General features: G+C 50.3%; 1 protein-coding gene and 1 non-coding gene across 5 annotated transcripts in view; one reads left to right on the top strand and one right to left on the bottom strand.

Annotated features, from left to right (window-relative positions):
* Positions 1–25,400, bottom strand: part of GALNT6 (polypeptide N-acetylgalactosaminyltransferase 6) — a 35,422-nt gene that overhangs the window by 8,789 nt on the left and 1,233 nt on the right. For 2 of the 4 annotated variants that reach the window (XM_060166199.1, XM_060166198.1), the window contains exons 2-6: positions 18,924–19,165; positions 13,888–14,480; positions 11,753–11,925; positions 3,338–3,487; positions 2,076–2,310 (exon numbers count right to left, since the gene is read on the bottom strand). In XM_060166199.1, the coding sequence (XP_060022182.1) occupies positions 2,076–2,310; positions 3,338–3,487; positions 11,753–11,925; positions 13,888–14,378 (1,049 nt within the window). In that variant the 5' untranslated portion in view covers positions 14,379–14,480; positions 18,924–19,165. The remainder of the gene's footprint in view (positions 1–2,075; positions 2,311–3,337; positions 3,488–11,752; positions 11,926–13,887; positions 14,481–18,923; positions 19,166–25,400) is intronic. The other 2 variants (XM_060166201.1, XM_060166200.1) reach the window with 1 other exon arrangement.
* LOC132530145 (U6 spliceosomal RNA) lies at positions 15,072–15,178 on the top strand. Its single transcript, XR_009543701.1, has one exon. It is a non-coding gene; the product is annotated as a U6 spliceosomal RNA (small nuclear RNA).

Raw genomic sequence — 25,400 nt, 5'->3', positions numbered from 1 at the left:
AGTTGTGGCTCGCGGGCTCTAGCGCACAGGCTCAGTAGTCGTGGTGCACAGGCTTAGTTGCTCCGCGGCATGTGGGATCTTCCTGGACCAGGGATCGAACCCGTGTCCCCTGCATTGGCAGGTGGATTCTTAACCACTGCGCCACTGGGGAAGTCCCTAACCTGCTACTTCTTCAGGGTTTCCCCGACCTGGGCCTGTCTCTTGGCTTTGAGAGGTCCCTCTGACCAAGAAGCCACTGACAAATTATCTCTGAGGATAAACTCTACACGGGGAACTTCGCTGCAGACCCACAACCAACAGGCAACCTCTGGAAACACTCTGCATTTCCTGGCCTGCTTCTCAGGGTCCCCTGGGCCCTCACCTCTCCTCCTGGCCTCCCGTTGACTTTGGGAATGGAGGAAGGGAGGGTGCTGCCTGCAGGCCTCCTGGTGGGTCCTATGCAAGTGCCTCAGGCAAGCCCTGCACACCACCAGGGCATTTGGATCAGGGAGCAAATTAATTCCTCAAACACTGGAGCTTTGTCTTCCAGCTGTATGGTCCTCGGACATCAGAGCGGGGGACGTCAGTGATGGGTGGGGGCCAGGTGCCCTGTCCCTGACTGTGCCACTGTGTGCCTGGCCCCCAGCTTGGGGGAAGGGGGTTTTGTTGATGTACATCTCAAACAAAAGACATCTATGAATCAAGCAGAGGGTCTATAGGGAGTTCTAATTTCTTTTCTCTCTCCTGCCTTCTCCTTTCCCCTCTGCCCCTTCTAAAGGACACAGAGCGGCTGGCTGTTCAGGACCGTGGGATTCCTTCCCGTGGCCCACCCGAGCCCTCCCTACTGAGGCTCTGGGCAGCATTTCTTAGGATTTGGGCATGTGCATGGGTAGAAAGCCTTCCCTTTTATCTCTGCTCACCGTATCCCCAAACTCTGCTTCCCTCCATCCCTGGTATATATATTTTGTTGACCCTTCAGTTTCCTGACCAGTATAGGAAAGCAATGGCACAGATGATCCGGAAGCAGAGGGTAGCTGAGACGGTTTAGCTGAGACGTCTGTGGTCTCTAACAACACCAACAGGCAATCTGGAGAGGGAGGGGCAGGGTGGGTGCGTGAGGGGAAGGCAAACCCAGCTGGGCAGCAAACAATGGATACACTTTCAAGCATCTGCCCTCTAGCTCAGGGGCTGGCAGACTGTGGCCTGTGGGCCAAAGCTGGCCTGGCTTTCTAAGGTTCTGGCAAAGAATGGTTTTTACATTTTGAAAGGGTTATTTTTTGTAGCTGGCAAAACCTAAAATATCTGCTATCTAGCCCTCTGCCCGAAAAAGTTCAGGGCAACTGCAACACACTGTAAACGGCAGGACATTTGTCTATTTTCCTTTAATACGTTCTCAGTCTCTTCAAAGACGGTGACCTGGGTGCACACACCACCCCCTCTTATTATAATGGCTATTTTACAGTGGCCTCTACCCTCCATCTCTCTGAAAGCAGCAGTCACACCCTTCTACATGTAGGGAGGAATAAATGGGATAAGGTGTGGAAAGCCCTTAGCCCAGGGCCTGGCACACAGAAGGTGGTGAGAGAGAGCCAGCTGCTATGGTGAGAGGTAGGACAGAGCCATGATGGGGACACGGGCTTGGGGCCAGATTGGCGGGATGGGCATCCTGGGTCCACCGCTTTCTAGTGTATAGTCTGAGGCCAGCTGTCCATCACCAGGAGCCTCAGTTCTCACCTGCAAAGCAGGCTGATCACAGTACCTACCGCATAGGGGATGACGATTAAAGGCTAATCACAGTACCTACCGCATAGGGGATGACGATTAAAGGCTAATCACAGTACCTACCGCATAGGGGATGACGATTAAAGGCTAATCACAGTACCTACCGCATAGGGGATGACGATTAAAGGCTAATCACAGTACCTACCGCATAGGGGATGACGATTAAAGGCTAATCACAGTACCTACCGCATAGGGGATGATGATTCAATATGTCAAGTGCTTCACAGAGCACCTCATAAATGCTGACCTGAGATGGCCCAGGTCCCCGGGACCATGGAGACCAGGATGTGGGCCCACCAGGCTTCAGTACTTACTTGATGGGGTAGGTCTCATCCTTGCGCCTCTGCTTCTCATGTGAAGGTATGGTCTCCCAGCCGAAAGTCAAGCTCCAGTCAAAGTTGCCACGACTCTGGACTCGGCCCCTCTGGACAGGCTTGGAGAACTCAAAAGTGTTCAGGTCGATAGTGACAATGTTGGGGCTCACCACCACCGTCTCGTCCTCGGCGATGCGAGCCAGGAGGGGCTCCAGCCAGCCATGGAAGCACTCACCTGCAGGTCGGCACCAGGAGAGGTCAGTCAGGGTCCTGCCCACAGCTGAGCCCGTGCCCTCCACCAGCGGGGAGCCCCAGGATGACAAGCGCTCACTCCCTAGCTGTGGACAGGGAAGCACGTGCAAGCTCCACGGCCACAGAGAGTGGACAGAGATCTCCCAGGACCCTCCTACACCTGCCTTCTCCCCCCAAAAGAGGCAGAGGTGGCTTTGGAGGGGAGAATGGAGGTCTCAGGGGAGTAACATGGTGGACCCAAAGGCACAGGGAAGGCCCTGGAGGGGTGTCTTCAGGGTCTGTAGCCTATCCACTCAGTCGGCCCTCCCCACCCAAGTGTGGGTTTCACAGGGGGGTGTCCCCTCTCCCAGGGATCTCTGCACCTCACGCTTCAGCTCCAGTTGGAGAATAATCATCCCTTGGGGATTTTCGAGGAACTGCATGTATGACTTGATTTAGCCTTCATTTTGTTGGTGAGTAAGGTTGGCATCCTCACCCCACTTAACAGAAGAGAAAACTGAGGCCTGGTTAGTGGCAGGGCCAGGACGCAAATCTAGGGCTTCTGACTCCAAGGCTATATAGCGTCTCAGAATTTGTATCACTGCTTTTAGGGAACATTTCTTTCCCTGACAATGGTGGGGACGTGTTTTGCTTTGGGGCAAGAAGCAGGCCTTCCTGGCCCCATGTGGCCCTGCAGGAAAGTGCCAACCAGTGCCCAGTGGCGACAGGAGGCGCCTCCGGGGGCTGAGCTCAGAGTGAGGTTCAGATGGTGGCGGGAGAGGGGAACGTCTGGGGCTCCAGAACACTCCCAGCAACTGTGGGGTTGCCAGTTGTTTTGGGCTGTGGGTGCCTCCTGATAACCATCCTTGGCACTGGGGTGAGAAAGGGGTAGAAGCAGCTAGGGAAGTCCCAGGCCTGCTTCGATCCTGGGACAGCAGAGCTGAAGGTGCTCTGCTGAAGCCACGGTCCCAGCTCTTCCTTCTGCCAGGGAGGGAAGGGGGACAGAGCCAGGCCGGCCCTTTTCTACTCACAGTGGGCATCCAGGAAGGTGAGCACCTCTGCCTGGGCCACGCTGGCTCCCAGCAGCCGGGCGGTGATCAGCCCCTTCCGTTCCTCCTGCCGCACCACCTTCACCACCTGCAGCTGCTTCACGTACTGCTCCAGCTGCTCCTTCAAGTACTCTGGAAGGGACAGGGTCATTGTCGCCAGCTCACCAGTTTGTTGCAAACCTAATCCCCCGTGTGCACCAAGTCTGGGCGCTCTCAGGCCTCCAGCAGGCCTGCATTTTAACCCTCCCGCCCACGCTGCATTGAGCAACTCCACAGAAGCCCAAGGTCGGGGGTGGTGGTGGAAGGACGAGGTCCCCTGTGTGGTCCCACTGCACGTGGTCGCCTTGCCAGGACATTCCACCGGCTCTGTTGGGCCCATCCTGTGTCTGCGTACTGGGGCACCTTCTCTGATGTCTGAGACAGGACCTCAGAGTTGTTTCTTTGGTCTCAAATCAAGTATCAACTTCTGACAAAGGCTCTCAGATGCCCCTCTTGGTCTCTGCACCCTCTCAGCCCCCATCTTTTCAGAGCTAGGCCTTGGGCCTCCCCTCCTTTCCACACCTGCAGGTTGTGGCAGTCATTTCTCCCTGTCTGAGTCCCTGTCTCCCAGGTTCTTCAGAGTAAGTCTGACAGGTAGAGCGGACACAAGTATTGATTTCCGGCTTCTGGGGCAGCAGCAAGAAGTCTTACTCTAATCCTCTTTTTTAAAACATAAATTTATTTATTTATTTTTGGCTGCGTTGGATCTTCGTTGCTGCGCGTGTGGGGTTTCTCTAGTTGTGGCGAGCAGGGGCTGCTCTTCATTGCGGTGCGTGGGCTTCTCATCGCGGTGGCTTCTCTCGTTGCGGAGCACAGGCTCTAGGTGCGCGGGCTTCAGTAGTTGTGGTTCGTGGGCTCAGCAGTTGTGGCTCGCAGGCTCTAGAGCCCAGGCTTCAGTAGTTGCGGTGCACCGGCTTAGTTGCTCCGCGGCATGTGGGATCTTCCCGGACCAGGGCTCGAACCTGTGTCCCCTGCATTGGCAGGCGGATTTTTAACCACTGCGCCACCAGGGAAGTCCCTCCTCTAATCCTCTTTATTACCTCCTCTGCACATGGAATTCTTTAGGAAGATGAAAAAATGCTGAGCGGCTTTTTAATTACATTTAAAAACCATGTACCCAGCACCTCCCTGAGCTAGGCACAGTGGTGTGCCTGGCCACCCAGGGAACGGGCCACGGCAGGGTAGGTGATGAGTGAGCTGCTAGAGGTGGTGCAGGGCTGGGGGAGTCTCCAGGAGGGGCAACCATCCTGAATTGGAGGGGGTGGGGAAAGCGCTTTGAAGGGAGGGGTATCTGCTGAGATCTCCAGCCCCTTCTGAGAGAGGGCTCACTTCATGACTCTTGTTATTAGTCGGAAATCCTCAGAGCATTAAATATAGCCCTATTCTGAAGCAATCCACCTTGGAACGTAGTCCAGATCTTAGTGATGTTTCAGTACCTGCTGTTTTGGTTTATCTGTGCCACTGTTCTGTTCCCCGCTGTGCAGAATGGAGCTGCCTGTGGTTTCAGAAGTGGCGGGGCGGGTGTGGCAGCTGACTGTGTCCTTTCTCTTGAGGGCTGTGGGACTGGCCCAGGGCTCAGGCCTCGCTTTCAATGCAGTGTCACACAAACTGGGGTCCGAAGTCAGTTTTGTGGAGGCGTGACTGATCTCTCGCTCTACTCGTTTTGTTTTTCTTTTTGGCCACACCGCGTAGAATGACGGATCTTAGTTCCCCCACCAGGGATGGAACCCGGGCCCCCTGCAGTGGAAACTCGGACTCTTAAGCACTGGACCGCCAGGGAAGTCACTCTCTCTCTACTTTGACACACACACACACACACACACACACACACAGCCCAAATACCTGAGCACTACTATGTGCCGCTCATGGAACTAGGTGCTTCCATGTTGACTTTTTTTTGCTGTACGCGGGCCTCTCACTGTTGTGGCCTCTCCCGTTGCGGGGCACAGGCTCTGGACGCGCAGGCTCAGGGGCCATGGCTCACGGGCCTAGCTGCTCCGTGGCATGTGGGATCTTCCTGGACCGGGGCACGAACCCGCGTCCCCTGCATCGGCAGGTGGACTCTCAACCGCTGCGCCACCAGGGAAGCCCTTAACTTTCTTGTTTAATCTTCTCTGTGAAGATTAACGCGCTATGAAATAGGCAGTACTGTCCCCCGTGTTTATGAATCAAAATTAGCCTCATTTGGCAGCTTCAGCCCAGCACTCCCTTAGCAAACACCTGTGAACACGCTGCCAGGTGCCAGCCACCATCCTGGGCAGGGAGGCCGGGGTCTGGGTCCTGCCTTCACGGAGCTCCTAGGCTCATTCTCCAAGTACAGCCCCGAGTGCTGGCTCTAACAGGGAGGTGGGAGGATCCCCGTGCGCGAGTCTTACCTTCTCGGCGCGGCCACCGGCGGACATTTCCCCTGAGAACATAACTGTGCTTACAGGAAGTTCATGGTGGTGGAGATAACCCAGGGACAAAACATCATAGGAAGTGGGTTTTGTGGTAAGAGCACGTCAAGCATTGAGCTGTGAATGTCAGGGCAGCCTGAGCTCTACAGAGCCCTTCCCCCACGCCTTCCCTCCAATCTCGGGGGGCTGGGTGGGACCTGGGAATTCTGCGCGTGAGCCTCAGGCCCTTTGATGGGGGTGCGATAGCTCTCCTAAGTCAGGCCCCTCCCTGCACCCACTGGACATAAACCCAAGAGCGGAGTGTAGCAGAGCCGAGTGTGGAAAGACAGACGGTCCCAACCGTTTTCCCTTATGTCCCCCAGACGAGACCCTCCTCGTTTAGGTTCAACACCACCCCACCCCAGCCCGGCTTCATTCCTCACGGCTGGAGTCTATGAGACTCCTGTGACCACCCCCCCCCACACATGCCATACTCAGTGCCATGTCTGAAATACCATCTATATGCAGATGCTCCTGGGCCTCTTTTCCTGGCCTTGCCATCTTCACTTGGATGTCTAACAAAACCACAAACCTAACACGCCTGAAATGGTGCCGCAGATTTCTTCCCTACCTGCCCTCCCAGCCTCCCCCCATGTAAATACATGGTACCAGCATCCCTCCAGCTGCTCTAAACTAGGAATCGTGCTGGATTCTCCCCCTCACCCCCTCCACAAACAGTCCTTCAGCAAATATGGCCAGTTCTCTCTCTCCATCCCCACCGTCACTGCAGCAATCATGTCTTGAGTGGTCTCCCGGCCTCTACTCGAGACTCTTCTTCCCAATCTATTCGTGACATTGCAGCCACAGTGAGTTCTCTCTTAAAAGTATAAATCACATCATGTCACCACGGTGGTTTAAAATTGCACTTAAAAAACGAATCCAAACCGTATGATGGTTCCTCAAAAAATTAAACAAAGAACTACCATATGATCCAGTAATTCCACTTCTGGGTATACAGCCAAAATAATTGAAAGCAGGGACTCAAAAAAATATTTGTACAGCCATGTTGATAGCAGCATTACTCACAATAGTCAAAAATGTGGAAACGATCCAAATGTCCATGGGTGGATGAATGAATAAACAAATGTGGTCTACACAAACAATGGGGCACTCAGCCTCAAAAAGGAAGCAAATTCTGACATGTGACAACATGGATGAACCTTGAAGACATTATGCTAAGTGAAATAAGCCAGACACAAAAGGTCACATACTGTACGATACCACCTATACAAGGTACCTCCAGTAGTCAAATTCATAGACAGAAAGTGGAATGGGGGCTGCCAGGGGTTGGGGGGGCTAGGGAATGGGGAGTTATTGTTTAATGGGCATAGAGTTTCAATTTGGGAAGATGAAAGAGTTCTGGTGATGGTTTCACCACAATGAGAATGTATTTAATGCCACTGAATAGTACACTTAAAACCGGTTAAGATGGTAAATTTTATGTGTATTTCACCACACACATTCAAAAATCTAAACACTACACTACTGCTTAAAAAGGTCTCGTGATTCAAAAAAAAAAAAAAAAAGGTCTCGTGATTCAGTTCTGCTCACCTTTGTAAACTCACTTTGTATCAGTGCTGTTTCTGCTTCCTTGCTCGCTTCCCTGCAGCCATGCTGACCTTATTTCTGCCCCATTAACACATTAAGCCTCAGGGCCTTTGCACTGGCTGTTCCCTTTGTGGGGAGCATTCGGAGTAGCCTTTCTTGGCTACTCTGACTAAAAAAGCTGCCTAATTACTGAGTAGCCCATCACCTGCATTCTTATTTTTCTTCTAATTTAATTTCTTCATAGCACTTATTATTATCTGCAATTATTTATTTTCTGTCTTTCCCATTAAAAAAGTAAGCTCTAAAAAGACAGACACCTTGTTCAACTGTTCACTGTTATACCCCTGGAGCCTGCCCAGGGTCTGGTGCTCAGTAGGTACTGATAAATACTTATTAAGCACATCAGTGAACCGCCTTTATTTATGCTTCTCTTGTGGACTCTCCCTCTCTACTTTGGCTGCTGAAAAATCTAGAAAAGAGAAACAAAACAGAAAGCCCTTCTTGTAGGGAGGACTTCCTCTCTTAACTTTTCCTCTCTCGTTTTATGCTGTTTTCATTTCATGCCCATCTATACTCTAGCCAGCCTCAAATCGAACTGCAATGCGGAAATTTTTCTTGATTAATCCTTTTGCAAGGAGAACAGGAGAAAGCAACGAGTGTAACACCCTTCGGGCGTATTCTACAATCCTCCTGCCCAGATGGAACATTTAGACACTGGGCTATATTTTCGAACCCAAATCAGGACTCATTATCGGCCTCTTTCCATCTCCAAGCGTGAGGATTAAACTGGCAGGTGAAACTGACATGTGGGAATAGAATTTCTTTATGGCGAAGAAAATATTGAATGGAAACTTTCCTAAAAAATCCAGGACATAGAGTTACTACAGAGACATCTTCCTATATTATTAAACAAGGAAAGAGGTAAGAGACAGCAGTAATAAAGCAACTTTACTTGTTAGAATAGACACTGGAAGTTGTAATTCAACTAGAATTGGAAGCTTTGAATAATTCCTAACTTGCATTACTGGTGTCTCTTAGGAGTTCAGGGGGCCACGAGAGGAACTGCCACTCACTTCAGTCCTGACTGGCCAGGGGAGATGGCAGTGGGGGAAATCGTGGGCTAATCCAAAGTGCTCCCAATGTCTCCTCCCCTGCGTTTCTCACAGTGTGTTTCCTGACTTCAGGAAACACACACCTCCTCTCCTTTCCTCTCCCTGCTGATTCCTCTTCCCTTCCTACAGCCCCTCTCCCAGGCCAACCCCGTCTCCCCACTCCTCCTCTCTCCTTGGGGAACTTGCTCACAGAGGATCCTATTCATATCTCGGCTCTCTGGGTCCTTGGTAAGTGTCTGATTTCCTCCCAACCATCTAGCGAATTCCCACAGGAGGGAGGCATATGTTCTCCTACTCAGCCTCCCTGCCAAGGGCAGGGAAGGGCTTTGGACAAGGGGTTGCCATGTCTGGGGCGTGGTAGACGGACAGTCTTGGTGGGGGGCAGGTTTTAGGAGCTTGTGGAACATGCCAGACCAAGACTGGCCCTCGGCTGCTGGCCTGGCCATGCAGGAGGGAAGTCTGTGCCTGGGGACGGACTGTGAAGTGGGAAAGAAGAAGTTCCCCAGCCTGGCACAGGGCCTCTTTCTGATACCCGCCCCCCAGTATCACATGCCCGTACACTTGTGGTCAAACCGTGCTGCCGGGCACCTGGATAGGAGGACAGAGAGCAAAGACATTGAATTTCAGCAGAGACACGGCCATTGTTTGTGTGTGTGTATAGTGAGAGCCAGGTGATCTGATCAAATGGTCAAACGTGTGGGAAATTTTATCCCACCGTGGACTGCAGAGACTTCTGACCATGGATCTGAGGGTTTTTTCTTTCTTTGCTGAACTGAACATTGCTGAAAGTACCTCTAGAGTCCCAAAGCCCTCAAGGTAGGGCGGTTCATCCCGGGGTCCGCAAATTCCCTGGAATTACAGGCACAAATGTGGGTCTGTGCACACTTGTGGCAGATGTGCACGGTTCTAGAGAGAGGGGCACAGATTTTAACAGGTTGTCAAAGGAGGCCAGGACCCAGGAAACTAAGAATGGCTGGTTTCGGTTTTTCAGGCAGGTGATTCCGAGATGCTGGAGTTGACTGTATGAGAGAGTCCAGGGCAACAAGGGAGAGGCCACCAGAAGGAACCGGAACAGGTCGGGTGGCCCGAGAGGGGCAGGCTCTTTGCCAAGCCCATCCTACTAGGCACAGGCCACTCTGCCCTTTCAAAGCTGTCCGTGGCAGCTTGGCACTACGTCACTGGCTGGCCTGGTCAGAGGAACTGCCCAACTGTGCCTTAGGGATGTACACAATTCTGAGTGACAAGCTGAAACTGTTTAGAGCTTCCACCACGTGGGACTCAAGGGAAGAAGCTTCTGAGGGATGGGCCGCTCAGGGTTGTGGGGAGAAGGGTTATGAGAGAGCCCAGTTTGAGAGGAAGGGCAGCTGATACATTGGTTTCCACTCCTTACAAACAACCTGCTGCTACTGAGATTCCTCGGAGGCCATTCTCAAGCCCCAACCCTCTCCGCCAAACTCCCTGCCCTCCCTTTCCAGAAGCTAATCTCTCTGCTCCGTATCTACCAGACCCTTTCACTGCATCCCTCGTACTTGCCTGCTTTTGTTTTCTAAGTGCTGCTAGGTGTCTGTCCTTCCCAGGGAAATGTGAGCTCCCTGAACAAATGGACCAACAGTGCCCATACTCAGCTTCTCCTCGCACTGCCCTCCGCGGCCCTAGTCCTCTTACCCAGAGGGCAGGAGGGGGCTGGGGGAGAGGAGGGGGCGTCAGCAGCTCCACTGGAGGGGCCGCACAGTTCCTGCCCTCGATACGGGAGCATGGGCACAGGAAGCCAACCCGGGAGAGCCCCAGCCCCCACGCGCCACCTGGGAGGAGGGCTCAGCTCCTGGGGGACCCCAGTCTACCGATGCATGGATCCCGCAGTCCCTTTCCTAGTTCTGGCCCCGGCATCCCATGCTCAAGTGATTTATGAACTTCCTCTCTGGACTTGGGGTCCTCTTCCTCTCTTCCTGACAATTACCCTCCCCAAAGCTGCCATCCTTCTGAGATAAGGTCACCCTCCAGCTTAAGCACCTTCAATGATACCACATTTTATTTTCCCCCCCAAATAAATACTTTTAGCACAGCATGGATTTCATTCACAAACACACAGCACAAACGCACTGATGTTTTTTTCCGGAAGTTCTCTCTTCCGGGACTGCCCTTCAATACCTCTTCTCTCCCGAAACACTCGGGCTTTCAGGCGCCGCTCTAACCTGGCCTCCATGGTGGACGGCCCCAGCCATGCCACACAGAAATAACACCTCCCATAGCGCCTTGCTCCCACACAAAGAATAAAATGAAACTAATGCACACGGAGCTCTTACTCAAGACTAAGTGCTCTGTAGCGCATGAATGATCTAATTTACCACCTATCTCTGAGCCCTCGGCCACCACTGTCTTCATATTTAGAGGAGGGGACTGAGGTTCAGAGAGGCTAAGTGTCTCGCCCAAGGTCACAGAGCTAGGAAGAGTCAGAGCTGGGACTTGAGTTCCTGGGTGTCAGACTCTCAAGTCCATGCCCTTTCACGTCTGTTGGGGTGTGTTACAGGCCACACCATTGTGGTTGGTGCTGTTAGCAGTCATCTGACTATGGGAGCTGTTAGCCTACTCAGGGCAAGAGGTCTCATTTGTCATTTGTCTTTTCTTTTGGCCACATGGCACGTGGGATCTTAGTTCCCCGACCAGGGATCGAACCTGGGGCCCCTGCATTGGAAGCGTGGAGTCTTACCCACTGGACCGCCAGGGAAGTCCCTCATTTGTCATTTTTCATACTATCCCCTATGCCTAAGTCAGTGCCAGGCACAAAGTACTCCGTAGATGTTTCTGGAATTGCTTTGAATGGTGGAAGTTTGGCAAGCAACCTCACTTGTCTATTACCAACTATAGCAAAGGACTTCTGAGGTGGAATCTTCAAGAGCAAGGGAATGGTCCGTCAGGTAGGAAACAGAGGGAAGGCCGTCCCCACCCTCTGCCCTGCCCTGACCTCTCCTGGCATTTCTAACTTGGGGTTGGGCTTGGTAGCTCTAAGGGAGTCCTTGAAGCCAGGACTGCTAAGCTTTTGGAGCTCTTGGGGTAAAATGTGAATGAAGCTTGGGCTCTAGAAATGCGGTCTACCTGCCCCCTGGCCCCCACTGGTCTTCTTCCTGCTCCCAGCCTCTATGATGAGCTGTGATGCCAGACAACAGGCCATGAGGCAGTGCCTGTTCCCTCAGGAGCACCTGCCCTCTTTCACACAATACCAGGGGAGACCCCAGGCCTCTCCTTGGGGGGCCCCCTAGCCTCACCTTCTGTGCTCGCATCATCCACCAGAATGATCTCCTTCAGCAGGACGGCTGGGGTGGTGTGCAGGACACTGTACACCGTCCGCAGCAGCGTGGACCAGGCCTCGTTGTGGAACACAATGATGACGCTGGTGGCAGGCAGCGGGGGGCAGCGCCGGAACTTCTGGTTGACACATCTGAAAGGATGAACGTGTAGATACAGCTCTCCAGGTCCCTGGGAGTTCCGGGGGCAGGGAGGGCTCGGTCCACAGATTCCTATAACCATCCTTTGCTCCTTGGATCCCCCAGCCTCCATTCCCCATTGGAGCTGGTAATAGCTGCTCCCTGTTTCCAGCTTCCCCACCATTTGCCACCTACTCTGAGCCTCTGCACAGGTCCTAACCAAGCCACTCCAAAACCCGTCTTCCCCAGAGCTGGCTCGGTGCCCCAGCGGTGATGCCGAGGGCATCCCCCTCACTTCTCTCATCTGCTCTAGGAGTTCCCAGGGCTGACTCTCTCTTCCTCAGTGATATGTGTGATGCATAAAGTGTAATCCAATCCAGAGGTCCCAGAGAGGAAGTAATAAAAGGCAACTCTGACATCTGAGAAAAGTGACTACAATTTCCATACTCAATAAGAGGAAAAGGCTTTTCTCTTTACAATGTACAGTTTCTCTCTAATCCATTTCCTCATGAATTCCCTGGAATCTGATACTATTATCACAAACAATTTCCTGTGACCTCTTCTCTATTCTCATCCACTCCAGCCACTCTGTGGCACTTGGCCACACTGCCACCATCTCTGACACGCCATCTCGGCTGGGGGCAGGAATGTGTGAATGCTGGATCTCAAGGAGTCATGTGGCCTAATGACATTTTTTTTTAATCATTATAGTTTTTAAAAATAGATATTTATTTTATTCATTTATTTTGTTGCGACAGGTCTTAGTTGCGGCTTGTGGGCTCCTTAGTTGTGGCACATGGGCTCCTTGGTTGCAGTAGGTGGGCTCCTTAGTTGTGGCATGCGAACTCTTAGTTCTTAGAGAGAAACTGTACATTGTGTGGCATACATTTGGGATCTAGTTCTTAGTGTGGCGTGCATGTGGGATCTAGTTCCCTGACCAGGGATCAAACCCAGGCCCCCTGCATTGGGAGCATGGAGTCTTAACCACTGCGCCACCAGGGAAGTCCCTTGATGCCCTTTCTTAACCCCCTCTGCTGATCAGACAGATTTCTCAGCAGCCTTCCAGAGGAGACTCCCAGACTTCCTCCACTGGCTGCCCTCACGCCCACTGCCCTTCCTTGCTAGGAGCCCTAATAACTTGGGGTGCTTCCATGTTCTAGGCCTCCAATACTAGGTCCTAGTCTGAGGAACCCCAGGTTCGAAGTCCTAAAGAATCATGAACTCGAGGACGGGAACTGCCATGTGAGAAAAGGCCAAAAAGGGTATTACTCTTGAGTTGGGAATGACAAAGTGTACATGAGAAAGACACAAAATCTTTGATGTGAGGACAGTATGAACACAGACTGAAGGGGCTACGGCTCAAAGATCTAAGAACTGGTTCATTGCCTGGGAGTGAAAGTACAAACAGCTTCAAATAAAGATTGGAATGAATTCTTGGCCCTGTGAGTCTTCACTGAAAGAAACCAGGAGGTGTGGGGATAATCCTGACCACCAGGGCTGCTGTTGGGAAATGCCCTTGGCCAAGAGCTCAGCAGCGGAGTCCTGCAGTCTCTGGGGCAGGCCTCAGCATGGGGCAAGGCCACCAAATACGTGGCCTGCAGTCAGGCCTTCCCAGTTACCCCTAGGCCACGTCTGGTCCCAGCCTGGACAGAGGTCCTTTTTCTGTACCCTGTCACCTTCACAATTGTGTTTCACTCTCACAGGTCTCCCTGAGCCTCTGGCCTGACCATAATACGAACCCCACACAAAATCTTTGACGTGAGGATACAAAATCTTTTTGTACCAAAAGATACAAAATCTTTTGTGCCCTGGGATAAGGGCAATTGATTAGGAAAAGTGAAGGCTTAGAGGAAATCCTTGCCCATACTCAAAAATCCCTGTCAGCCCTTTACCTGGTCCTCAGCCCGTGGCCGTGGCCACACCAGCCACACCTTTGGCAGAGCCCTGGCCTCACCCCAGGACACGGCGCTACTTACTCAGGGGGTCGGGTGTCCGGGCCCAGGGCCCTCTGCAGGGAGATGCGGTCGCTGGCAAAGGCATTGAAGCAGTGCTTCTTATAGCCCTCTTTCTTTTCCTGGGTCTCCTGGGGCGTCCACTGTTTCTTCTGAAATGCTTTCCCATCTGCCCCAGGGCCATTGGGGTCCTGTGGTGGCCGTTCCCAGAGGGGCTTCAGCTCAGCTGGGGCATAGAACTCGGGGAGGCAGGTCCGGTTTGTGGAGGCCAGTGTCTGCTGGGGCTCCGGAGCCCTGATCTGGAACCTGGGCATCGAATCCCTAAGGTTGTGCACGGCCCCCAGCATGAGGTCCAGGACATGATCCTTCCGGCTCACCAAGGATTTCAGCCATGGTTTCTCTGTGGCCTGCTCCCTGCCGCTTACATCCCTCTGCAGGATGAAGAGGAAGAGCACGAAGGCGCTGCCCACCATGGCCAGGCGCACGGCCATGTGGCGTCTGCGGAGCAGCCTCATCCTCTGGAACCAGTGGAAACCCCGGCTGGGTCAGCTCCAAGCGCTGGCCCGGCCCTGTAAATAGCCTGATGGGTTGTGGTGGCCACACCCTGGGGCCTCGGCCTGAGAAGGGGGGATGAGAGAGAGAAATGACCCAAGGCAGTGGTGGGGAGGGAGTCGGGGGATTCGGGGTTCGCGTCCAGGCTCTGCTGCTGAATGGTTACATCACCTGAGCCCAGCCACGTCACTTTCCTGCACCTAAATTTCCTCCATCCAGAAAAAGGAAAATGGACTCTGTTTCTTTTCTGCCCTAAGATTCTGACATTCATGGATCTAGAGTAATTGGAACACTGAAACTCTACATGAAGAGATTTAATCAACGTAACCACTTTGAGAAACAATTTGGCATTCTCTAGAAAAATTTAAAACGTACATACCCTATGACCCCACAATTCCTCTCCGGGTTTTCTATCCCAGATAAACTCTGGCACGTATGCCAGGAGGCATGCACAAGAACGTTGCTAGCAGCACCGACGAAAAAGGCAAAAATCAGAAACAATCCAAATGTCTGTCAGCATTATAATGAATAAATAGCGTGAAACATCCACGGCACAGAGGACTGCACAGCAGTGACAAAGAATGAGCCACTTCTACATGCCACAACTTGGATGCAACGTTGAGTGAAAAAAATCACGTTGCAGAAAGATACATCCAGTGCTCGGTTCTGCAGCATATAGACTAAAATTGTAACAATACAGAGAAGATTAGCATGGCCCCTGTGCAAGGATGACACGCAAGTCTGTGAAACGTTCCGTATTTTTTGCAGCACTATTTACAACAGCCAGGACATGGAAGCAACCTAAGGGTCCATCGACAGATGAATGGATAAAGGAGATGTGGCACATTTATACAATGGAATATTACTCAGTCATAAAAAGAAATGAAACTGAGTTATTTGTAGTGAGGTGGATGGACCTAGAGTCTGTCATACAGAGTGAAGCAAGTCAGAAAGAGAAAAACAAATACCGTACGCTAACACGTGTATATGGAATCTAAACAAACAAATAAAAAAGGTTCTGAAGAACCTAGGGGCAGGCCAGAAATAAAGATGCAGATGTAGAGAATGGACTTGAGGACACAGGGAGGGGGAAGGGTAAGCTGGGATGAAGTGAGAGAGTGGCACTGACATATATATATTACCAAATGTAAAATAGATAGCTAGTGGGAAGCAGCCGCATAGCACAGGGAGATCAGCTCGGTGCTTTGTGACCACCTAGAAGGGTGGGATAGGGAGGATGGGAGGGAGATGCAAGAGGGAGGGGATATGGGGATATATGTATATGTACAGCTGATTCACTTTGTTACGCAGCGGAAACTAACACACCACTGTAAAGCAATTATACTCCAATAAAGATGTTAAAAAAAAAAGATACATCCAGTATGATTCCATTTATAGAAAATTTAAAAACACATAAAACTAAGCAACGTATGTTTTATGAATACAAAAATGAATATGTGTGGGAGTTCCCTGGCGGTCCAGTGGTTAGGACTCTGCGATTTCACTGCCATGGGCCCAGGTTCAATTCCTAGTCGGGGAACTAACGATTCCCGCGAGCCGAGAGGACTGGCCAAAAAAAAAAAAAAAAGAATATGTGGCAGAGCTACATATAAAGAAAACTAAAGAAACAGTGAAACCAAAGTTTCTGAAGAGGGAGGAAAGATATGGGAATAAAGGCATACAGGCGACTTCAAAGTGAAGTGATTTTTTTTTAAAGCGGATGGTAGCGGGACTTCCCTGGTGATCCAGTGGGTAAGACTCCTCGCTCCCAATGTAGGGGGCCCAGGTTTGATCGCTGGTCAGGGAACTAGATCCCGCATACATGCTGCAACTAAGAAGTCTGCATCCATAACTAAAGATCCCTCATGCCGCAACTAAACAAGTTCCTGCATGCTGCGACTAAAAAAGATCCCGAGTGCCTCAACTAAGACCCTGAGCAGCTTAAATAAATGTTAAAAAAAAACAGTGTATGGTGGTTGCTGGTGGCACTGCTCTTCTTTGTACCCTACACATATTTTATAAATATTCTGTATCTGCTCATATTTAATAAAAAAATCTTTTTAAAAATCTAAGATTCTAATGATAGCACCTTCTGGCAGGAACATGGCTTCCAGCATGTACCCCCACGTACGTGGTCCCAGACCTCAGAGGAAGAGTGATTGTAAAACTTTCTGTACACAGCTCTGCAAGTATAAGGCTCAGGGGTTAAGGACTAGACATCGGTGGCAACAAACCTGGGCACAAATTCTGGATCTGCCGCTTCTAATGATAACAACCTACTTCCTAGGGTTGTTTGTTGTAAGCGCTAAGTTCAACGAAATAATTCATGGAAAAAGCTTAGCAGTCTCTGCACCCAGTAAGTGCTCTAAAAGTGTTAGTTTCTATCAGTAGCAGCTGTGTGACCCTTGGGCAAATGAGTTAATCTAAGCCTCAACTTCCTCATCTGTAAAGTGGGGGTAACTAATACCTAACCCACAGGGTGGTGGGAAGGATTAAATCAAGAATAATGTATGTAAAGCACTCGGCAGAGCGTCTGGCACAGACTCAGCCTTCACTTAGTTCTATTATTATCATTAATAAATCCCTGCTCAGTTTCCCAGGAATTATCCTTAAACACCTGGTCCTTGGCCAAAGCCACACTCCTTACTCTGTCGTACTTAAAAGTAACTCCAGCTGAGCTGCGCTGTTATTTAAACATACAAGCTGCTGCCTGTGGAGAAGCCTGGTGTTCGGAGTCACTTGGATCCACTTGGGGCGCACGTGGCTGTCACGATATCAAGGGGGAACGGGGTCACTTTGGGTGGGGGGGAGACAGGTCATTTTCTTTTAAAACGTCAGATGCAGCAGCAAAGATCCAATCAAATCAAATGTCTTTGAGTGTCTATTTTATATCAGGCGTTGTCTGGGAGACAGAAGAGATTTGTTCATTGTGTCAGTATTGACTGAGCTCCTGCTTCATGCCAGGTGCTCTGCCAGATGGAGGAGATACAGAGACGCGCAAGCCCAGCCTTCAAGGAGCGTACGGTCAACTGGGGGAGTCAAATTTTAAACAGAGATCACCCAGTGAGAAGACAGCATGAGAGAGGCACCCTCGGGGGCTGAAGGAGAGAGGATGAGGTCATGTCAGCCCGTGGGGGAGGGGGATATTTGTGAAGCCCCTCAGGGGAGAAGCTTGGGCTTGGGCTGAGCACTAACACACAAGTAGGGGTTGGCCAGTGAGGTGAGCACATTTCAGGCAGAGGGAACAGCACACAGAAAGCCCTAGAGGCAGGAGACAGTGTGGCCCATCAGAGAATTCCAAGTAGTTTGGTTTGGTGGCAGTGTGAAGCCTGATGGGAGTAGCAAATGATGGGTCTGGAGCGGTGGCTGAAACCAAGCCATCGTGGCAAGGAGTCTGCCCTTGACCTGAGGTATGGGGAGCGGTAAAGGATTAGTGGGAACCCAGCATGACAGGAAGTGTAGTAGGACAGCTGGTGGAGCGTGTCCAGGAGATGGACCTAACTGGCAGCTGGAGGGCCAGTTAAGAGGAGCTTGGGGGTCTGACCCATGAGAGCAGCAATACAGATGAGGAGAGAAGATATGGTGTTAGGAAAACTCCCGTGGGTGATGGGGTGGGACAATTCACCCCAGCTGGGACACAGACGGACAGAGAGAGGTGTGAGACCATCCCTCTCCCCATGGGATTTTAAAATCTAGTTAGAGAACAAGAACCGGTAGCACCGGGTTCAGGTGGCACCCGTCCAGGGAGGGAACAGGAGTAGGAAAAAGATCTTTCACTGAATACCCTTTTGCACTTTGAACCCTGACTACATTACCTATTCAAAAATCAATAAAATTAGAACTGAAGAATAGCACAGACAAGTTGACAACGGTAGAGTTCCCTGTGGGCTTGAAGAAGGCTTCAAGGGGGAAATGGAGATTCAGTGTAGAGGTGGTGTCCTGTCCCAGGGGTGGCTGGGCCGGCACAAAGGGTTCTGCCCGACATGGACACCTCATCAGTTCTGCAACTGCCCCAGCTAAGCAAAGACTGAGGGCCGCAGAATGGGGAAGTGTTCGCCATGACACTGTTGAACCATCCTGCAGGCTGCATCTTCCCTGATACTTTGTCTACCTTCCACTCCAGCAAGAAAGAGGGAGCACAGTTAGAAACAAAGGCGTGATACAGGCATATCTCGGAGATATTGTGGGTTCAGTTTCAGACCACTGCAAGAAAGTGAGTCACACAATTTTTTGATTTCCCAGTACATATAATAGTTATGTTTATACTATACTGTAGTCTATTAAATGTGCAATAGCATTACGTCAAAGAAAAAGGAAAAACCTTAATGTAAAAATAACGCTGTTGGGAAAATGGCAGTGACAGACTTGCTCAACACAGGGTTGCCACAAACCTTCAATTTACAAAAAAACCCTGCAGTATCTGTGAAGCAAAATAAAGCAAAGCACAATAAAACGAGGTATGCCTGTAAAGCTTAGTTACCAGCTGTTGCCAAGTGCTTAAGACTCACCTCTTCCAGGAAGGCCTCCCTGACTGACTCACACAGAATCACCCAGGTCACTCCAACTCCCTCATCCTGGCATTGCCTTGTAGTCCCTTGCAGTGTGGTTTCCCTTTGTTCCTTTTTTTCTCTCCTGGAGAGAGACTTGGGGTTAAGTTGAGCGCTTCCCAGGCATCTGCTCTCTCGATCCAACCTGGCTGTCTAAGGCTTTCTCTCTGGTGCCTGCAGTTCCTCAAGGTACTAACCAAATCCTAAAATGAAACAAGACACCTGTGATTAGCCGTGGCAGTAAGGGACTCGGTCTCTGGTTTGTTTGCTCAGCATGCGAGAGATGGGAGAGTCCCTTAGAATGGATACATAATCTGATTCCGATGGAAGTCAGAAGACTTTGGGTTTAAGGATTCCTGCTCTCTGAGTAAGAAACGATTCCCAGAAGTGTGGCTGGCAAGGTCGGGGAGGTCCCCAGCCTTGGGGAAGAAACAGCCCCTATTGTACACAGTCCTTTGTCAAGAGCAGGGCTTCACATGGTCCTCCCCACAGTGTAGCTCCCTCACCTTCAGGCTGGCCACCAGGTCCACTGGCAAGTATGCCCACTGGCCCTCACCCACTCATTCCCCACCTGCTGCTGCTGGGTGTTCATTCCCAACTCTTTTTCCTCCAACCACCCTTGGGATTGCAACACATCAGACCATCTCGGTTTTAGTAGTGAGATGATGCCAGAAATCCTCTTATTCTAGGAAGACTTCCTAGGCTGAACAAATTGGACCTGTTTTCCTGGCCTCACCAGTCAGAACACAAATTTACCTTCTGTCCCTGGTATAAGGGAACTAAGGCTTCACCCAGTGCATTGTCTATCAAACTGTTGATTGCAACTCATTATAGGATTGTTAAATAAATTTAAAGTGTTGCAAGTCAGCATGAAAAAAAAAATTCTTTAAAAGATCAGACTAGGGCTTCCCCAGTGGCGCAGTGGTTAAGAATCCGCCTGCCAATGCAGGGGTCATGGGTTTAAGCCCTGGTCTGGGAAGATCCCACATGCCATGGAGCAGCTAGGCCTGTGCGTCACAACTACTGAGCCTGTGCTCTAGAGCCCGTGAGCCACAACTACTGAGCCTGCGGGCCAGAACTACTGAAGCCCACATGCCTAGAGCCCATGCTCCGCAACAGAAGCCACCACAATGAGAAGCCTGTGCACTGCAACGAGGAGTAGCCCCCGCTCGCTGCAAAGCCTGGGCGTTGCAACGAAGACCCTACGCAGCCAGAAGTAAAAAAATTAAAAAAAAAAAAGTATTAAAAAAAGAAAAAGATTAGACTAGACTAGAACAAAAAAGAAAATACCAACTGCCATTACATCACATGTAACATGGGTAAGTATTGTTTCGTTCACATTTCATTTCAGTTATTATAAATACGTATATAGAGTGTACTGAAAGTTCAGGTAGCACCCGAACTTTCAGTACCAGAAACCAGGTAGTATGGTTTTAAGCTTCAATAACTTCAGAAGTATAAATGCTACAGACTTACAAAGAACATCATTTGAAAGTTTTATTTAAATTTCTTTCACCTTATTTTTATGAATTTTGAATAATAAATTTTTATTTTAATGTTTGTCTCTGTCCACTGAAGATGATAAACATTTCCTGGTACAAAACTAAAATGAAAAATTTGTTATTCAAAATTCACATAGGTAAAAGAAATTTACATTATTACATTTTCAAATGATGTTTTTTGTTAGTTTGTAGAATTCATACCTCTTATGCGATTAAAGTGTAAAACCCTTCTAAGGATATTCCCTGGCGGTCCAGTGGTTAGGACTCGGCACTTTCACTGCTGGGGCCTGGGTTTATACTTCTACTTTGGCCTTACCACAGTCTGTCCTCTCTTACATCTTTGTGAACTCCTGGACCAGATAGGACAGGTTATTTTCACCTTTTTAATCACTTGCAAAGTCTAGCACAAGGTTCGTATGTAGCAGGTATTCCATAAACCCTTGTTAAATGAGATGAAGCCGGTGGGGTTAACATGACCCCTTTAAAGCTACAAGGGTGAGGGCTGGCTTCACTAAATGATGTTTTGAATGCACTTACTGCCAACAAGCATGTGAGTTACACGATCTGCTGTTACACACCAGCGTGGCACTTAGACTAGGTCTGAGTCCACTACTCTCATTTGACAGTGAGGCCAGAGTGGTTAGGTGACTTCTCTTGTGTCACACAGCTCACAGCTCTCCCAACTCCCAGGCCACTGCTCTGTTCCCACCCTCTTACCTCCCCCTTGGAGGTCACCTGGGGAGTTTGGGGACCAGGTTTGGCTCTCCTGAGCCTGGGGCAGGGCAATTTTCCAGAACCTCCCAATTCCACTCATAGACAACCTCCCCCCCCACCCCCCACCCCGCCTCTACCCCTCCCTCTTCCCCTCCCCCCTCCTCCCACCACCCGCCAGGGCTTGCCCTCCTCCAACTCCCACCTAGGACTACAAATGCCTTAAAGATGCTGCAAATCAAAGTCCCAGGTAAAGTTTCGCCTTTTGTGAAAGCCGGGGTGGGGGTGGGGGTGGGGGGTGTTAGTTACCAAGAACGTGCTCTTGAAGGCCAGGTGGCCGCTTGTAACAAAGTTTCTTTCTGTTTATCAGTGGAGCTGCTGACCTCCTGGAGACGTGGGGACCAGGAAGTTAGCAGTGGCAACACCACCAACAGGGATGTTTGCTTAGGTTGGTCAGACTACCGTTCAATTACAGGTTTATTCTTTGAAAAGTGATGACTGTTGCCGCTCTCACTGGGAGCATGTGTGTGGAGGAGCTAACACCACGCTGGGGGTGGGTGAACGACAGGTCAATTTCAAGCTACTGGTTGGGGGGAGGGAGCCAAGAGGCTGTTTTGGACAAACGATTCTCAGTTTCTTCCCTGCCAGCACTTTCTGGACATCAAACCCTGCCTACATTTCACTTCCTCTGTTCTCATGCTGTGAACAAAGTAGCAAACTATCTGGTCCGAACTCCTCCTCCCACCTCTGACCCTTTGAATTACAGAATGCTGGGAGGTTTTCACTTTTCTCCATAATTACACTTTGAAGACACTTCAGCTTTCCCCCAAGACTAAAGCTGCAGTACGTGGTTATTTTCCCAGAAAGATGCACTGAAAGTTATTTCAGTAGCTGGTCTGTCAGGTTTTCTCCCTGGTAGATGCAGGTTTATGTTTTGTTTGCATAGCATTTTAAGCTTTAGTTACCCAAACAGATTTTTCCATTGAAAAACCCAACCCAACTTTACTCACACTGTACACCTAGAATATCCTTGGCATATAGTAGGTGCTCAGTAAATATTTCTTGATTTATTCCAAGTTTGTAAAAGTCACTGAAAATCAAAATAATATGTGACCAAGCAGGAAGTTCAACAGCTCACAGGTTTTTGTTACTGGATGGAGGACCTCCAGGCCCTGCCAGGTGAGGCAGGGATGTACAACTATCTCAAACTGAGCCTTGAGACTCCTTGGAATCCAGGGATAAAGGAGGACCACAGGTGGGTATGAGCTGGGATTCCCTAATTATCTAGGAACCCTGGTGACAATCAGGCTGTGTTTGAGAGAAGGCAAAAAAAAGAACTTGGATTGAGTCTTATCATCCTTTGATTGTCAGAGGAAGGGGAACGGGTGGGGGAGTTTAACAGGAGGGGTATTCCTGCAGGCTTGCGCTGGTCTCCAGATTGGGGGGCAGGTGATGGTGAGGACAGAACCGAAGTTTTCCCTTCTGTCCTCACCGCACAGGGTGCTCCTGGCAGTAGGACTTCTGCCTAGGGCCACTGGATACTCAACGTGCCACACCCTGAACTCAGTGTCTGTGCCCTGCCCCTAAGCTAGCCAGCCTTCCCAGTTTCCCCACTGCTGCCAGTAGTGTCGAGATCCTGGAAACAACTCTTGGCCCTGCTCTACTCCCAGGCACGGAGTTTCTAAACAGTTTTCAACATCAGGTTCACTCAATGCCCATGCCCAAGTCCTGCTGATTCATTCTCTGCCTCCCAGATCCTTCTCTTCCTCTCCACTTTTCAAAACCGTCATCTGAGACTGTGCTCTTATCGCCCAATATCTGGAGAATCAGCAGACACTGCCTGTCAGCGTCCTCTGCCTCAGGCCTCTCTTTCACAATCAGAAGAGCCATATTCATATTGCTTTAGTGCCATTTGATTGTAGCAGAAACATGGCCTGGGCAGTCTGCTTCCTGTTTGCTACTCACCCTCACCGTCTATCTTTTCCTCTTCAAAGTGTTTCCCTTATATTCTTGCTAAGCTAGCCATGTTCCCTTTCTCTCAATTCTTACCTGAAACTCCCCTCCTCCGAGGAGCCTTCTTAGACTAAGGTGCATCTTACTGCCCTCAGTATCTGGGTGTATTTGTTTCCAAGTTTCACTGCCCATGTTGCCCCACGTGGGACTTCCTCACTAGATTTTTAGTGGGGAGGGAGAACCAACAAGTCTAGACGTTGCGCCACATAGATTCTGTTTTCTTTCTTCTTCCCAATCCTTAACTCCTCGCCCCCAATCTTTTGCCTCTTGTACGCTTTTCCCTACCAGTTCACCCAGCTTTCTAATCCCTGCAGCATCCCTCTGTCCTGAGGTATTTGGTTGTTAATTCCACTGCCCTGATCTGTTTGTTCTTTGTTTTCTATCGTATGCAGAGCTGAGGGTGAGGATTGGGTTTCCTCCTTTCTTCAAATCTCTACCTAGGGCTCAGGACCAGGTTGCACAGGGCACAGGAGAATAACCTGACCTCCCAGGGCTCTCAGGTGCCACAAAAGAGTCTTATAACAGTCCTTTTCCTCCCCAGACTGAGCCCATCCTTGTTCACTGGGCAAGCCTTTTACACAGCACAATTACAGCTTTGAGCTCAACACAGTGACAGGCAGTGCCCTGCACTTGACCTCCCATTTATTCAAACCCTCACTCTCATTCCCATCAAAAGAAAGGGCATTTTGGGCCTTCCCAGAGAGGGGCAGAGGGGTGTAGGAGGAGCCAGGTTCGCCCAAATCTTTGGCACAGTCACTGGGTCCCTCTGGTACACAGAAAGCCACTTTGGCCTTCAGCTTCACTTCTAGGGCTGGAGATGTCAGAACACATCCATGGAGCCAGAGGAGGTTCAGGACAATACCACCGCCATTTTTAATATTACTACTTACCATATCATCAAACAGTTGTCTTTTCCATTTTACACATAAGGAAACTGAAGCACAGGGAGGTTTAGTAACCTCACCAAGGTCACAGAGCTAGGAAGTGGCAGAGGCAGAATTTGCTCCCAAGCACATGTCTTTCCAAAGCCCACTGTCTTAACCATGACACCAAGTGCTGCGTTGCACTTGGAGCGTTGCCAAAGCATTTTCATATACTCCTTGTCATTTGCTCCCACCCAGGGAGTGTTTATGTGATCTGGCCAAGGCTAGACAGCTAAATTGGTGACACAGCTGAGCCAGCTCTCTGCCTCCATTATACCCACTGCCTCTGCCCTAGGGTGAGCTGCCCCTCTGATTCCTAATTTCTGTTCTAGACAATGGCTACATGGGCTAAGCCCATGGTCACATCTCCTGTTCAGTTTTCTCCCAACTGAATTTGGACTAAGATGTTTTTGATCTCAGAGGGCATTTGACATTCCTCAGGACTTCCCCTTTTCAGGTGTGAGTTCTTCCGTTCTGCTGTGGGTAGGAATCAGCTGTTCTGCTAACTGTGGTTAGTGATTACCAAGGATGAGGCCATCTCAGGCAGCCCAGTATCCTTCATGGTTCCTTTGACAGACCTGCCCTGCTTACTGCCCTGGTGCCCCTGAAAGTAGTTTTCTCTTGTTACCTCTGGGTGCCTAAAGTGAATGTCATTGTTGAGAAACAGGAGCTAGGGAAGCACCTGCAATGATACTGGCTTCTGCTGGATAATTTGAACTAAAGTATATTTCAAACCCCTCACATTAGCTTGTATTATCACACGCATTTGCCTGTCTAATCTTTTCACCCTTCCTGTGATGGACAGAGACACAGCTCATCGTAGGAGAGGAGAATGAGGCGGGGGTAGTGCACACACATCTCTGGCAAAATGAGCCCCAGGTTCCTTGGTGTGTCCAGAGTTGTTAACTTCATGCAGTGTCTGTAAACTGCATTTGTGGGTCTGGCAGTGCACTGAGAGGGCAGCATTAAAATCCTCCCTGTGAATGTTGCAATGGGTGGTTGGCTAATAGCGGGGTCTGTTCTGCGCTTTGCTGGCAAATTGACACCCTCCCTCCACCCCCATACACACAGGAGAGCCCTGTCCTACCCGCTGCCGAGGTCAGGGTCTGGGATGACAGGGTCTGGGATGACTGGCTCTGGAGGCAAGTAACAAACTATTTCTCCTTTCGGTTAGCCTGGGGTTTGGAACAAGTGACAGGGAATCAGGAAGTTGGTGACAGTCACAATCATGAACACCCATCAGACTCCCTCCCCACAATACCGTGTACACAGCTCCCGCCCCCCAGAGG

The sequence above is a fragment of the Lagenorhynchus albirostris genome, chromosome 11 (genome assembly GCF_949774975.1).
Source record: "Lagenorhynchus albirostris chromosome 11, mLagAlb1.1, whole genome shotgun sequence".
Lineage (NCBI taxonomy): Eukaryota > Metazoa > Chordata > Mammalia > Artiodactyla > Delphinidae > Lagenorhynchus > Lagenorhynchus albirostris.
Note: the sequence above shows the minus strand (reverse complement) of the source record. Positions and strands in the feature narration are given on the sequence as shown.